The 14,410-nt window shown below is 32.6% G+C and overlaps 1 protein-coding gene across 3 annotated transcripts in view; it reads right to left on the bottom strand.

Moving 5' to 3' along the window:
- Positions 1-7,980, bottom strand: part of LOC127861052 (homeobox protein LOX2-like) — a 40,407-nt gene extending 32,427 nt beyond the window's left edge. The window contains exons 1-2 of one of the 3 annotated variants that reach the window (XM_052399412.1): positions 7,910-7,980; positions 2,936-3,333 (exon numbers count right to left, since the gene is read on the bottom strand). In XM_052399412.1, the coding sequence (XP_052255372.1) occupies positions 2,936-3,275 (340 nt within the window). In that variant the 5' untranslated portion in view covers positions 3,276-3,333; positions 7,910-7,980. Of the gene's footprint in view, positions 1-2,935; positions 3,496-7,909 lie in introns of those variants that run through there. The other 2 variants (XM_052399413.1, XM_052399411.1) reach the window with 2 other exon arrangements.
- Between the last annotated feature and the right edge of the window lie 6,430 nt (positions 7,981-14,410).

The following is a 14,410-nucleotide window of genomic DNA, read 5'->3' as shown; positions in this document are numbered from 1 at the left end:
GTTACTGATTAAATATGTATTTATTACAAAGACAGGGCGTAAATTTCAACAGTATTTGATTTCAATATCCATTCGGTGCATAACATAATTTTACGCTATGAAGGCGATACGTTTGTTTGAGAAATGTTTAACAGCGATGCTAGAATAGGAGGAAACCAAGTTAACGTTTTCAAAAGGGCTTTGTCTTTCTATCCGTCATTCATAGTCTATTATATAATTCTTTTTTTTCTTTTATTGTGAACATAATGCTCTTCAACCGCCTGTGTGCTTTTAGTATTTCCCCTGATGCTTTATTTGAAATCACAATTTATAGGGGAGAAATAGCTTTCTCGAACTCGTGCTTGGTCAATATTTCCGGAGGATGCATCTATTGTTCTTTGAGCATATAACAGATAAAAAGGTAACACGTTTTACTAATCTGACACGCATGTTTTAATGGTATCAGTCATTTAATAACAATCGCTTGATAATTGAATAAAACAGTCTTTGAAGTTCCATTAGTTTGATGCTTTAATTCTTCATTTGAAATTTATAGGTATCAATATCAAGACGACGCATGTTATGATCATCTTTGTTTAAGTACAAAGATCAACAGCAGTAGAAGTCTATCAGTCATAACAAATCAGTTCCTCGTTATAAATCGGCCATTGATATGCAATTCAAAAACCGCTGTGTATTAAACGGTGTCTAGAGACGTATTGTTGCGAAGTCAATCAACATTTTGTAAACGATTTGAATATTCTCTTCAAGCATAGTTCGACCAATTTTCGCTTGATAGCGGGTCAATTTTCTGCACAAAACTTTCGTGTTATACCTTTAACGCATTGTTATCCTACAAAATCTAAATTTACTGACATAAAAAGGCTGTATTCTCGACACGAAGGCAATAATTTAACACCCGGCTAGTAATAACTTCGATATAAAAATGTACACCTTTCGTATTAAAGGCCGTTAATTGAGTTTGTTGGTTGATTTAATTCAAGTCTGTTTTTTTGTCGTTTTCTTGTTGTAGTTTTAATTATTTTAACGTTCTTGTCAGTTTAATATCATTAATTCTGTTGATGCCGATTCGTTGTCCTCGTGTTGTTGATGCCGGTATCACATATTATGGAGTATATCATGTATGCTACTCTATTTCACACTATTAACAGTTTCGTTTTCATCTATTATTTTATCTACAAACATAGGCTTAAAATGAAGCGAGACGATTCATGGTGTTTTAAAACTGTCGAAGCCTTGGCATTTTGGTTGCGTTAATTTACCGTGGATAATGCATTTGCTAACTACAAATGTGTTCACAATTTTTTAAATAAATAGACTGATCGAAAGATTGTGTATTGTGCTTTTGTTGGTTTTTGGATTATAGTATTTTTATAAGAAATAAATAATAATAATATATAGTTGGAAAATTGTGTTTTGTTGGTTTTTGGATTATAGTATTTTTATAAGAAATAAATAATAATAATATATAGTTGGAAAATTAATGGCATTCTAGCTTTTATTGATGTGTTTCTTTCTTTATTGGTTTGAAACATGGATATGCGTTAAAATGACGTATTCAGTTTGTCAAAATTAAAATTTTCAAACAAAGCGTAATATATTCCAAAAATGATCCATGCATTATATTTAAAAAAAAATGTCCCTTGCTAAGAATATATGTTCGTTCATGGATAATAATGATTGAAAATAGTACAACTTTTCAAGCGTTTAAAATGCGTTTTCACAAAAACGTGTATTAACGACAGTGTTTTAATAACGAAATATTATTAAAAGCTTAGGTGCAGAAGTGGTAGCGAGTAAGCGTTTGTTTCTGGAGATCATGGTGCGATCTTCAGGGAGGGCACATTTGTTTTTAGTTTTTCCTTTACCTTGTTTTTAAAATTATTTACTTTTATTCCAAATATTACAGATTGTCGGTAAATTAATTTTATTGCATTTTTCAAAATTCAAAACTCTGTGATAAAGAGCCTTTAACAAAATCATCACTCAACTAATTAAACTGATTTTAACTTAAATTTTATATATCCATGTCATATTAATAAAATACATGTATCAATGATAAAAGGGTATATATTTATTATTATTATTATTATTATTATTATTATTATTATTATTATTATTATTATTATTATTATTATTATTATTATATTTAAACAGTGGAAACTCACAGAAATATGTGTAGAAAAAATGCTTATTAATAGTTTGAACATTATTATTTATTATACAGAATCAACTTAATTTTGTATATTTTTCAATGTTTGTAGTACGAAAATTAACAATTTCGTTGATTGCCCAGTACAAATAATTCAAAACAAGTGCTGCAAGGGGTGGTACTATTTTTTGTGTTTCCAGGAACACTAAAATATGTTTTTAACAAAAAACCGATTTTAATAAAATCGAAATTTAAAAAGTGAAAAAAAAATATCCTATATAGTGCGATGCAGATAAAATGTATTATTTTAAAATAAGGACAATAATTTTAACAGAGAAAATTATTATGGATATCAACCCAAAGAAATAGTATTTTATTTTATTTTTCAAAGAAAATATTTTAATAATAACATTACTGAAAGTAATTACTTGAATTGATGGAAATTAAACAACAACAAAAATGACAGAAAGCCATTTACAACGCATGGAAAATTTTATATGCAATTACAATATGATTGATAAACTAATGCATGGTGACTTTTATTCCGTGGTGTAATTTTATAGCGATAAAACGTAAACGAAATTTATGTTCTGTATATCCTTTTCCGGTCTCACATTCGCTTTCCAAGATAACTTTCACATGCTTAGAAAACATAAGGAAGGCATAAATCGTAAAGTCCCCCCCCCCCCTTACCCTCACCCCCGCCCGCCCGAAACAAAACGTCTCTCGGATGATGTATTTGACAGACGACGTATAATGATTAGTTCCTTATTGTTTACTCACCTACTATAGACATCCACGGATAGAAAGAAGGCGGCGGACCATCGACGTCACCCGCCGGAAGTCCGGGGGCGCATCCAGGACTCATAGGCTCGTTTTTGTTATTGTTCATTTGTAAATTGTCCATAGTATCTCTGAACCGGAGGTTTGTGAGGTTCGACGCGACACTCATGTTCGGGTAGAAAGGGGGTCGGGGTTGCAACCCCATCCTCAGGTCGTGGTTCCGCTGCTGCAGCGCCTCCATGCGGCATTGTTCGGCCTGGTAGGAGCTCATATAATACCTCGATGACCGGTAGTCCGCCCCTGTCGGACATATATCGGGTATATTCAGGAAATGATCCATATATCCAGTGTTTTCAGCCGCTTGTATATCATGATCCGGTCTCGCAGCTCCCCCGTGCCTTAAAGGTAAATAAGAACTCATGTCTCGAGAAACTAAATTACTTTTAGCCCTATCAACACTGTTTATGGATAGCGTAACCATCTATCTAGTGAAAAAATATTACAGAGTAGAAAATCATTGAGTTTGCTGAGCGATCTGCAGTCAAGACAGAAGATAAACGTGCACATTTTCTCCACATCCAATCAGAGTTACGGGAAGATTGACCCCGTGTGACCCCGTGACGCATGAACACACAGGATCGATTCCTACGCCAGAGAAATACTCCCTCTCTACAACGCTGTTGCGTAGATACACGGAAAAGCTACAAGTTTCGCGCAGCGTTTTCAGCGATTATATAAACAAATGATTACAAATATTTTTAATTTAGGTATACAGCGACGGATCATTTTACTTTGAAGATAGACGGACAAAATAGAAATTGAAAGCGTGTTACACCAGGGTCATCCGCACACGCTATAAATCGGCACTTCAAAGCGTTTATCTGACACGGAACCAATTATTTCTACATTTTTCAATCGGTATACTTTACAATATGATCAGTCCATGTATACCAGGAATGTACATATACAACCCTGGAATTAATGTTTATTACAGCCGCTAATACTTTGGAACGTTGCAAGGGACCTTAATTATCGGGGGTTTTACCCACGCTTACACTTTTTTATAAATTCAAATACGTTATTAAAATCATTTATAATGATACAAATGATGATAATAATAATAATAATAATAATTTGTGTTTGAATAATATCGTTTGCATTACTATTGTGATAATAATTTTATACACTATTATGTGTTATCATTTGTTAAATAATGAATTATTCGTATAATTATTTAAAGTATTAGTAGTAGTAGTAGTAGTAGTAGTAGTAAGTGTTTTTGCTCTTGTTGTTCTTAACTTCATGAAATATCATTTTGAAAAGTTTGTTTATTGAACTCAAATGTACTTCTGTCGGCACCTTAAGACACCCTGACCCCCTAGCGAACGGAACTGCATTCTCAATGAAAGAAGAACAAACGCGATTGTTCTACGCACGTGCAGTGATGCATGTAAATTAAAGCAAATACAGTGCGTGTGTCAGGGGTAGTTCAAATTGTAAGTGTATTCCCAATCGCCCGCCGACATGGTCTGTCGTTACGTCGGCCTTTTTGTTAGCGTGCGTAGACCTAAAAATGTAAACAAAGCTTGAATGTTTAACCCAGTTATACACGCATTCAGTTAAAACGCCTTAAATACAACTCTACCAAGTTACATACCTAAGACTAAAGTGGTTAAACATAGGTTATTGAATGGAGGTACACGTTTCAAAATAATGATATAATAATATCTGACTGTCTAACAATCGACGCTGTCAACGTTAAATTTAAACAATGACCCGACACCGTTGACAGCGGCTACTTTACAACTGTTCTATAGATATATTTACTATACGCCTTCCGTGTGATCCATTTCTGTCAAAGTCTATTTAAAGTAAGCACTAACTACATTCGTTTGGCATGATCTCAATCACCGATCAGCGAGAATTTTATTTCGAAACCGCTGGCCACAGAATGCACTGAAATCGCGACAAAACGGAAACGGAGTAAACATAATAATATTCATACTCGCGTCCCGTACTTGATATACGCACCCCTACCCTGAATCACTGTTTTGACACTAAATGAGAATAAAGATCAATGAAAACCGTATTGATGGGACATTTTATAGCCAAACTACACAAGAGTTAAATTAAACACCGGAGTCCATGTTATTTCCATAATTTGTTTTAATCACGGTGATTATTCCATTTCTGACAAAGTTATTATCATACTGAAAGCATAAACAAGACTCAAACGTCATGTGGGCTCGCATAACATCTTAGCCTACACAAAATGCAGATATCGACGGGTTCAAACAATTATAGTTCAGTCTGGTCTTTAGTATCCATGTTTATGTCTTGTTCGCTTCAAGCTTAAAACACTGTGACCAGGTATTTTTATTATTTCTCGACACGTTATCACCTTTTTTGTTTCAAAAGCACTTGAGCGGCTAAGCCTTAAACTACAGTTTTGTATACAGTTTTAGTGACTTTTTGGCCAATTGATCTCCCGAGGGTGGCAATTTTACGGCCATAGAAAACAGTATTTTATTTCGCTCGTTGTTTCAACACGGCGCGACTTTCAAGCGGAGAAGGTAATATTTCTATAATTATGAGGTGGCTGGGACGTTTTATGTCCTTTTTCCACGGAGGTCACCCATACAAATATTTGTAGGCCCATAAAATTTCCCTTCCCGATAGATATAAAGTTTAGAATTTGGGGCACCTGCCCAGTCAGTTGTTTAAAGTTGTTTTCATCGAAGGTTCGTTAAATTGTTGTGAATTTGTGTTGGATTTTAACGTTTTACAGATCTTCAATTTCGGATGTTTGAAGTGAAAATAGTGAAGCAAATTGCAATATTTACTTTTTATTGTGTTGTACACTCGCAGTGAGATAAGTGTTGTACTACTATTTTATAACCGATACGTTCATTCACGTGTGTAGGATATAAATAAAACAACGAAATGGGTGTTGTACTTGAAACAAAAGTTGTACTTTATACAATAACATTTCCGCGTTGTACAAGTGTAACAATTAAGAAATTTACTGAAATTTAGTTGCAAAACATTTATATTAAATGGAAAAAAATATGAATGCGCTTTTTGTTTTTTATATTTTTTATATTTACGTAGTATTAAGTTTATTATCTATTTTATTCAATATTATATTATTAGTTTGAGTGTTGCTTGTTTTATTATTATTATTCTTATTATTATTATTGTTATTATTATTTATTTATTTATTATTATTATTATTATTATTATTATTATTGATGCAATTATTATAATTATCATAGGTATTAACATTCTGATTTTACATTCAAATTAAATAAGTTAGTTTTCGCAAATTGTATTACATAACTGATCGAAGTACATAATAATTTACTTTACCATTTGTGTCAGGAATGAGCTAGATAAAATATATCCTTTTGTATTGTCTTATTAAAATAAGATTTGATTTCATTTTCAAAATTATAAATTATATGTAGTTGAAATAAATTATTAAAATATCTTTCTTATCTAAATTATATATTTATTCGTATGCTGAGCTTTTTTATTCCACAGAATTCAGGGCAAATGTTAATTATTTCGGACAGTTTAATTCCCTTTTGATATCGCGTTGCAGGCTACGTTATAAAACCAGGTCATAAATTGTTAGATCACCCTATTTCGTGTTTTATCAGAAATTGTTTTATGTGGCCATATCAAATTTTATACCCCTTATCATTACGTGATTTATAAATAATTTAATGACCTTGCAAACATATTGAATAAATGTACGCCGCTACCACAGAATTTTGCCAAATTTCGTGGAGCTAATAACGTTGCGTTTAATTACGTCGAGAAAATATTTATTTAATCAACAGAAATAAAATGCAAAAATGCGAATACATTTGACATTTATTATGCACCCGTCTTTTCTAATATTTCTAAAACAAAATTTGAGATAATCAATTTAGAATTTTATCATATGGTATGAAATCGTTCTTATGATGGCAATAATGTTGTATTTTATAAATTAATATTCATATGATTTTAATAATTTTTTTATACACGTTTCATCTGTTATAAATATTTATTTGTTTCGGTTTACTGTGATACAAATGATAATTTGACACTTTGAATTAATTTTAAATAAATCGTTTTGTTTATAAAAATATAATTATTATTATCATAGTATTATTATTATTATCATAGTATTATTATTATTATTATTATTAGTAGTAGTAGTAGTAGTAGTAGTAGTAGTAGTAGTAGTAGTAGTAGTAGTAGTAGTAGTAGTAGTAGTAGTAGTATTATTATTATTATTATTATTATTATTATTGTTGTTGGTGTCGTTTTCCTTGTTGTTGTTATTGTTATTGTTACCGTTATTGCGTAATTGGTATTATTACTCTCGTATTTTTAACAAACATAATACTTAATTAATTAATTTATTTAATTGTTATTAAAATTAAAAAAAAAAAACTAATGATTGATATGTTTCTTCAATTGTTGCTGATTTTCAACAAAATAATGAATGTATATTTTATGGAAACGAATCACATTTAATGTCTTACATTAAGCTGACGTTTGGCTGAACAAGATGTTTCGAACGAAGCAGTTAACAAATGATGATAAATGTTTTATTCCGCCCGTCTATTCCTCATCTAAAGAACTCTTTTGTTGACATTGTTGTGCTTTCGGGAATATATTATTAACAAACGCGTTCTGCGGGATATATCAGCATTTGAACATGTACATTATTGTTCAACGTGTAAAACATCTTTTTACAGATACAAATAGTATACAGATGTGAAGAATAAGTTTTGTGTACAAAGTCTCCATTTCGGAAATTCGTCGCGCCATGTACCTAGTTATGCGTGACACACATGCTTAAAAAACTGTTAAAACGCAAGTCAAATGACAATTTTAAATCATCGTTAATGGTCTTCCATGATCATAACTCGCTACATTAATAATTTAAAATAGAAAAATAAAGAAGTAATTTCTCACGCGGAGGGATATCCCTGAATGTTTACATTTCTTGCGTGCGGTCGGCCATTAGTTGTCTTAACACATTCAACGCCAAGTGTAGAGCGCGGTTGATAAATGTATTTTTTGTGCTACAATGCGGAGTTAATATGCGCACATTATGGCGTAGTCTACTACATCGCTCGCGTTTCTGTTGATTTAAATACGGTAGAAATATTGTTTAGCTGTTTGTTTTTGTGTATTTTTTTCATGTTGGTGTTGATAGTTTTAATTGTTTTATTATTGATATAAAGCGGCTGTTATACTGAATATTTATCTATCAGAACTTTTGTTTTGGTTTTAATCCTTCAGAGACGCTCCTTCATATATGTTTTGATTGTGTTCTTGTTTATTTATTGGTGGTGTTGTTGTTTTTTAGGAAAATGTGTTTGCTTTATTTCTATGAAAAACTCGACTATGAAGATTTTTTACATACTAATGAGCAATAAACCGAATACAAAAACTAACATTTTTATTTTTCATTGAAATTTAATTTGTGTGTTCAACAACGTTACGTATCGTTTTGTGTTCAATACTATTAAATGGTAAAAAGTTGTATTACATATTTGTTTTCCATGTTGTTTATACTGATCATGCAAACGAATTTTAGATCTGAACCATATATCATGTTACCTTTAACTCTTTGATAAAAGGTCTATTTATAAGACGTTGTTCTGATTATAAAAATATAATCATTTCATTTAATGGCATTTGTATTTGCCAAACATCTACATCTCTTTGATCTCCATATTAATAGCATATTTAAGTCAGATTCAAAAACACACTAAAATAAACACAAGAAAACAGTATTCACTAAATTGTGTGTGTTTTATATTTAACTCTATGCGGAAATATCGTTTGATGCTGTTTATTCGTCTATGTTTAATTTTAGTCCATTGATACAAACACAGGAATAATCTTTGTCATCTGGGTACTGTCAGGTTTATTGTATGCCAGAAATACGCCAAACATGACCGTTCCAATTGGATTATTCTAGTTTAAAATTATCTCCGTGTTGTAAGTTGTGTTGTCCATTCGTCTATTTTCTAAGGTCACTTGCCTGCGGATGTTGATTTTAGTTGCTGCTAACCGAGTGAAGCGCCTGAGCTTCATTATTTATCAATATATTGAAGGCTGTTTCATTGTACAAGTAGAAGAAATCGATTATATAAATTCTGTTCTGATTGCATAATAGTTTTCCCATGTATATTTCTGAGAAAAAAAGTTTTTTATTCTATATAATACGTGTAGATTTAAAAACAACACGTTGTTCAATCTACTGGGTGTGTTCTTAGTTTATTAATTAAAGAATGAGCATTTATTACAGATACAGTCCCAGCCGAACATGTCTGCGGTTTTGTTTTTGTTCAAAGCTTTTATGAAAAGTGACATTTTTGTAAGTTTTATAGGAATCACCGAAAACAAGTCTTACCTATTTTCATACTGTTAACTGAGGTCAGGTAACGAATATAACACAAATAAAACCATATTTATTAAACATGTAATGCAGTATCAAGAAGTGTTTTAACAACAAGTTTAACAAAAGAGTAACTTGATTTATGAATTTCTAAAACAGCGACACCTAAAATGAAAATCTCTGCAAACGTCCAGTGGTTCTTAACAAAAGAATCACCATGTAGAAAAAGAACAGGCTTCCTCAACACAAACCAAAGGGAGACTACACTTTTAACAATGAACGCAACAGAGTCACTGATCTGCAATAGCCTGAATGCTTTATATCGTGATACAATTATTTGGAATATACCCTTTCTACCACCGAATAGAAAAACAATTTCCATCGGGCGTAAGCATTCTTATTTCTTTGATATTACTTCATAAATTGCTAAGTAACCCTACATCGTTACACGATTAAAAAGACGAAAAACACTTCAATTTAAATTAGAAAACATATAAAATAGCGTTCATATTCTCCATACAGCCCACTATGCAAATACTATGTTTCATAAAAATACCTGTATTTTTTTAACTTTTTGAGTTCTTGCAGGATCAAGATAGAACGGACAGACTAAAGGACCGGCTCTGAACCCATTTATGCCTAGTGTACTCTCCCGTCCTTCTAAATTGGATCAATTTATTTCCAAAATTAGGGATGTCTAGTATATATATTTCTATATTCAGAATGTTTCTGAACAGAAATTCCTGTAAGCAAACAGTGCAGACCCAGATTAGACGCCACATCATGCGGCGTCTCATCTGGGTCTACGCTGTTTGCGAAGACCTTTTTTCTAGACGCTAGGCATAAATGGGTTAACCTACAGTCCTAATCCTAATCGGTGAAACTCGAAGATGACAAAAACATGTTTTGGTTTTAAGTTAGAACTGGTGTCGAAAACTAGTTACTAGTTTTCTTTACTTTCTTGTTGTCAAACAAGTGAGTGCTTGAGGTTGGGAGGAAAATCTTGACAGCTCTACCATTTCAACATATGCGTGTGGCTGTGTTTGGCTGAATACTAAAAAAGGTATAATTCTCCATGACGAAAATAATTTTCTGCTTCACCTATAGCGTTGAGGAAATATAGATTTCTTTGTAATTTCTGCAATTAAAGGAATCGATTCGATGCTGGCAAAATTTCCGATAATGACAGACTATAGCTTTCATTCTACTTCGGAAAATTGCACAATAATTACGTAGTTTCAAGCGTGAGAAAGAAGAACTGTTGACTCTGCTCTCTAAAACGCTTCGCCAACAGGCATGGGCTCATGTTTCGTAAGATATAAAATTATGATTTCAAACTATGTGACGTCACTTCCTGTATGATTAAGCAATTTTCTACGTTCTGAGATTGCGTTTACTCAGCTTTAACTCAATGAGACGTCGATGAAATCAACCATTTATATATAAGTACTAAGCATTGCATAAAAGAATAGCATTATCGAAATTATAATGTTCTATGAACATTCTTAAAGATTTTTAATGAACAAGTATTAATGAGTCTTAAGCCCGTTTCTATTGTAGCAAAGGGAAAGAATATGTAACAGATTGGTTTCAACCGTCGCGCAGATGGGCTATTGAGTGGAGCCAGCATAGCTGGATCAAATCCCTGCCTTCATAACCAACCACGTGATGATAGCTTAGCCACGTGGTACTACAATATGACCGTTGTTATTTTTACTTTTTTTATTTAGGTAATGTATTTTTTATAATGAACCTAAACTTGTACATGATTTTTCAAATATAAAAGAAAATGAGACTACTTTTCATAATATAATACTTAAAGGGGCCATCTCACAGATTTTGGCATGTTTTGAAGTTTGTCATAAAATGCTTTATATTGATAAATGTAAATGAAATTGAAAAAAGGAAAAAAAGTAGCCCGCAGCAGGGTTCGAACCAGTGACCCCTGGAATCCTGAAGTAAAAAAGCATTAGCCAACTGAGCTGTCCTGCCAAATACATAAGATGCGTATTTTATACGATATATAAGCAATATTCGTAGTTTCACAAATTTAAACGACAACAACAGAACTCTCCAAATTATTCAATCGTTTCGCGTTGCAACGCTTTATAATTTTTAGGTTTTTAAATCGTCAAAAGATGCATATAATGGCTATATTAGACCATGGCAAATGTTCAGTAATACTGTTTTCTCACAAATATCATAACTAAACCGAAAATTTGCGAATCTGAAACAACTTTTTTCAATTTTGTCAATTTACCAAACCGTGAAAAGATCCCTTTAAACAACAACAAAAAATCCTACCAAATTTGGTAGGATTTTTTAATGATGAGCGCGAGGAACGACAACTCTGCGTGGAGATTGCATTGGTTTGTTGAAATTGAATACTGATCCGCAGTCTATGAAACGACTCGTTTGCATTTCTGCAGAAACTGATTGAATACATTCGAACATTTGCATACAAGCTGTTATTTATTGCAAGTTTAATTACTACATTAAACAGTTGTCATAAAAGTCGAAAGCGCTTAACATTACTATATAATGATGTCGATGATAACGATCTTGTCATCATGTTTTACACATTGTTGATTAAAACTCTTATCAGTGACGATTTTTATGAAGTGGTCCATTGCACATTATTACACCTCCCTCCTCCAAAGTTACATGTTATAAAACTTCTCATGGTAACTGCTAACATATCAGTGCGTGATTGTGGATGCCAATAAAAACAACGCTGCAAATATAACACAGGTATAAACCAATAAAATTCACCGCTTCTGTTGTATCTGAAAAAGCAGTTACTTTGGAATTATGATCTGGCACATGGCCGTATAAAAATAATGTCGTTTGGTCGCTCGGACAAAAATGTTGTGGTCAGGATACACATGGTTCGGGCGATGTTGAAAATGAACTATTGCAAACGATGAGCAAAGCTTTCCATTGACCTGTCGATGAGCCAGTTATAAAGCTGAGATTGTATCATTTGACGGACATGTTGTATACTGATTGCCCGAGTTATTGCCCTTACGAGTCAGTTACAAAGCTGATATTTTAACGGACACATTGTATATTGATTGCCCGAGTTATTAACCTAACGGTGAGTCAGTAATAAAGCTGAGATTTTAACAAGTTTCAAGTTCACTTTATTGGAATATCGGAAAACACTGTTGACCATTTACATACAAGTAAACAAAGTATAGTCGAAGTGCATCAGTACAATACAAATGAAAACATGCAAATTAACAAAAACTACTATGAAAGTATTCAAACATTGCGTTCAGACGTGTACGTATTAACAACAACTCGAAAAGCGCATACAAGTTATAATTTTGTATATATATATAATATATATATATATTTATTTATTTATTAGTGTTACATAAATAGTTATTGAGGAAGCAGCAATTGCTTGTAATATTTCCTCACAGAGGAAACGGAATCATTGTATACTGATTGCCCGAGTTATTGGCCTTTCGATGGGCTATTTAGAAAGCTGGGATTATATCATTCAACGGGCTTGTTGTATACTGATTGCCCGAGTTATTGTCCTTTCGATGGGCAATTTAGAAAGCTGTAATTACATCATTCAACGGGCATGTTGTATACAGATTGCCCGAGTTATTGACCTTTCAATGGGCAATTTACAAAGCTGGGACTGTATCATTCAACGGACATGTATACTGATTGCCCGAGTTATTGGCTTTTCGATGGACAATTTAGAAAGCTGTTATTACACCATTTAACGGACATGTTGCATACAGATTGCCTGGGTTATTGCCTTTCAACGGGCTATTTAGAAAGCTGTTATTACACCATTCAATGGACATGTTGCATACAGATTGCCTGAGTTATTGACCTTTCAATGGGCTATTTAGAAAGTTGGGATTATATGATTGTACAGACAATATGTCGTAGACCGCCTGTCCGATTTACATAGTGTGGGCGTATACATAATGGCAGTCAATGTGCATTATTTCTACGATATTATAATGAGCACTCAAGTAATGCGCAATGTGATTAAATATTGAAAACTGTGGTTGAACATGAACATCGCGAGATATCTATGTCATATTTTTTGCGCAATCAAACGTTATTATTGAGTATGTCATCAGTGTATAAACATGCAATAAAACCCGCATAGTGCGACAAACTCGATTAAAGAAAACGCTTGCTAGTCCGAACAACTATGATGACTATAAAAGCGCTCGTGATGTGAAGCTATCCCCGGGAGTTAGCTTTTTATAGCCCATTTACCTCCCGCGCGTAACATTATACTTAAGCTTAATGTGTGTCTCGGGATTAGGGAATGTTTAAAGACAGGTGTACACAAATGAAATATTGGTTAAGTGTTGTTGTTTTTTTAAAACTTTCAATGTTACAGCGGTTATAAAAACAGATTTTATTTATTAAACATGCGTGTAGTTTAGGCCACGTGGAGGTCGCATTTTCACATTTAATCGAATGCAGTTAATTATTCATAATCTGTTAAAATGTGTTATGTGTTTTCTCCACATTTCGCTATATTAAGATAAAAAGATATATAAGTTTGATAGTCAAACTGCATTCACAAGAGAGAGTTTGATAATGTTCAATATCCATTAATGACAATTTACAGGAAATCATATTTCTTGTTCTGTCTTCGATATAATTACATTATAAAAGGTTACATGCGATGAAGTACATATTTACCTTAAGAAACAATTATTCGGGACATAAAGATCGCTTATGACGTACTCAATTGGTCAAACATTTTGTTGTCCATCAGTCCGGTGCATACATCATCAATAAATTAAGCCAATCACTACGTTTTTATAAAATTATTGGTTAACCAACACAAAGTTATTTCGTGCCACTGTTCAAATCAGCAGAAAGCACTTATTTAATTGCTTATGATGAACATTTATGTCGTTTTTTTTCTTCATCAACGGTGTTATCGTCCTCTTAATATGGCTATTTACGTCGACATTTCGATCCATCAACTCGACCCCATATATTTCGATCATCAAGTAATAATCATATCATAATCATGCAGTATTTAAATTGGTATAACTTCAAAGTATATTGCT

This window comes from Dreissena polymorpha, chromosome 15, assembly GCF_020536995.1.
Source record: "Dreissena polymorpha isolate Duluth1 chromosome 15, UMN_Dpol_1.0, whole genome shotgun sequence".
Classification (NCBI taxonomy): Eukaryota; Metazoa; Mollusca; class Bivalvia; order Myida; family Dreissenidae; genus Dreissena; species Dreissena polymorpha.
Note: the sequence above shows the minus strand (reverse complement) of the source record. Positions and strands in the feature narration are given on the sequence as shown.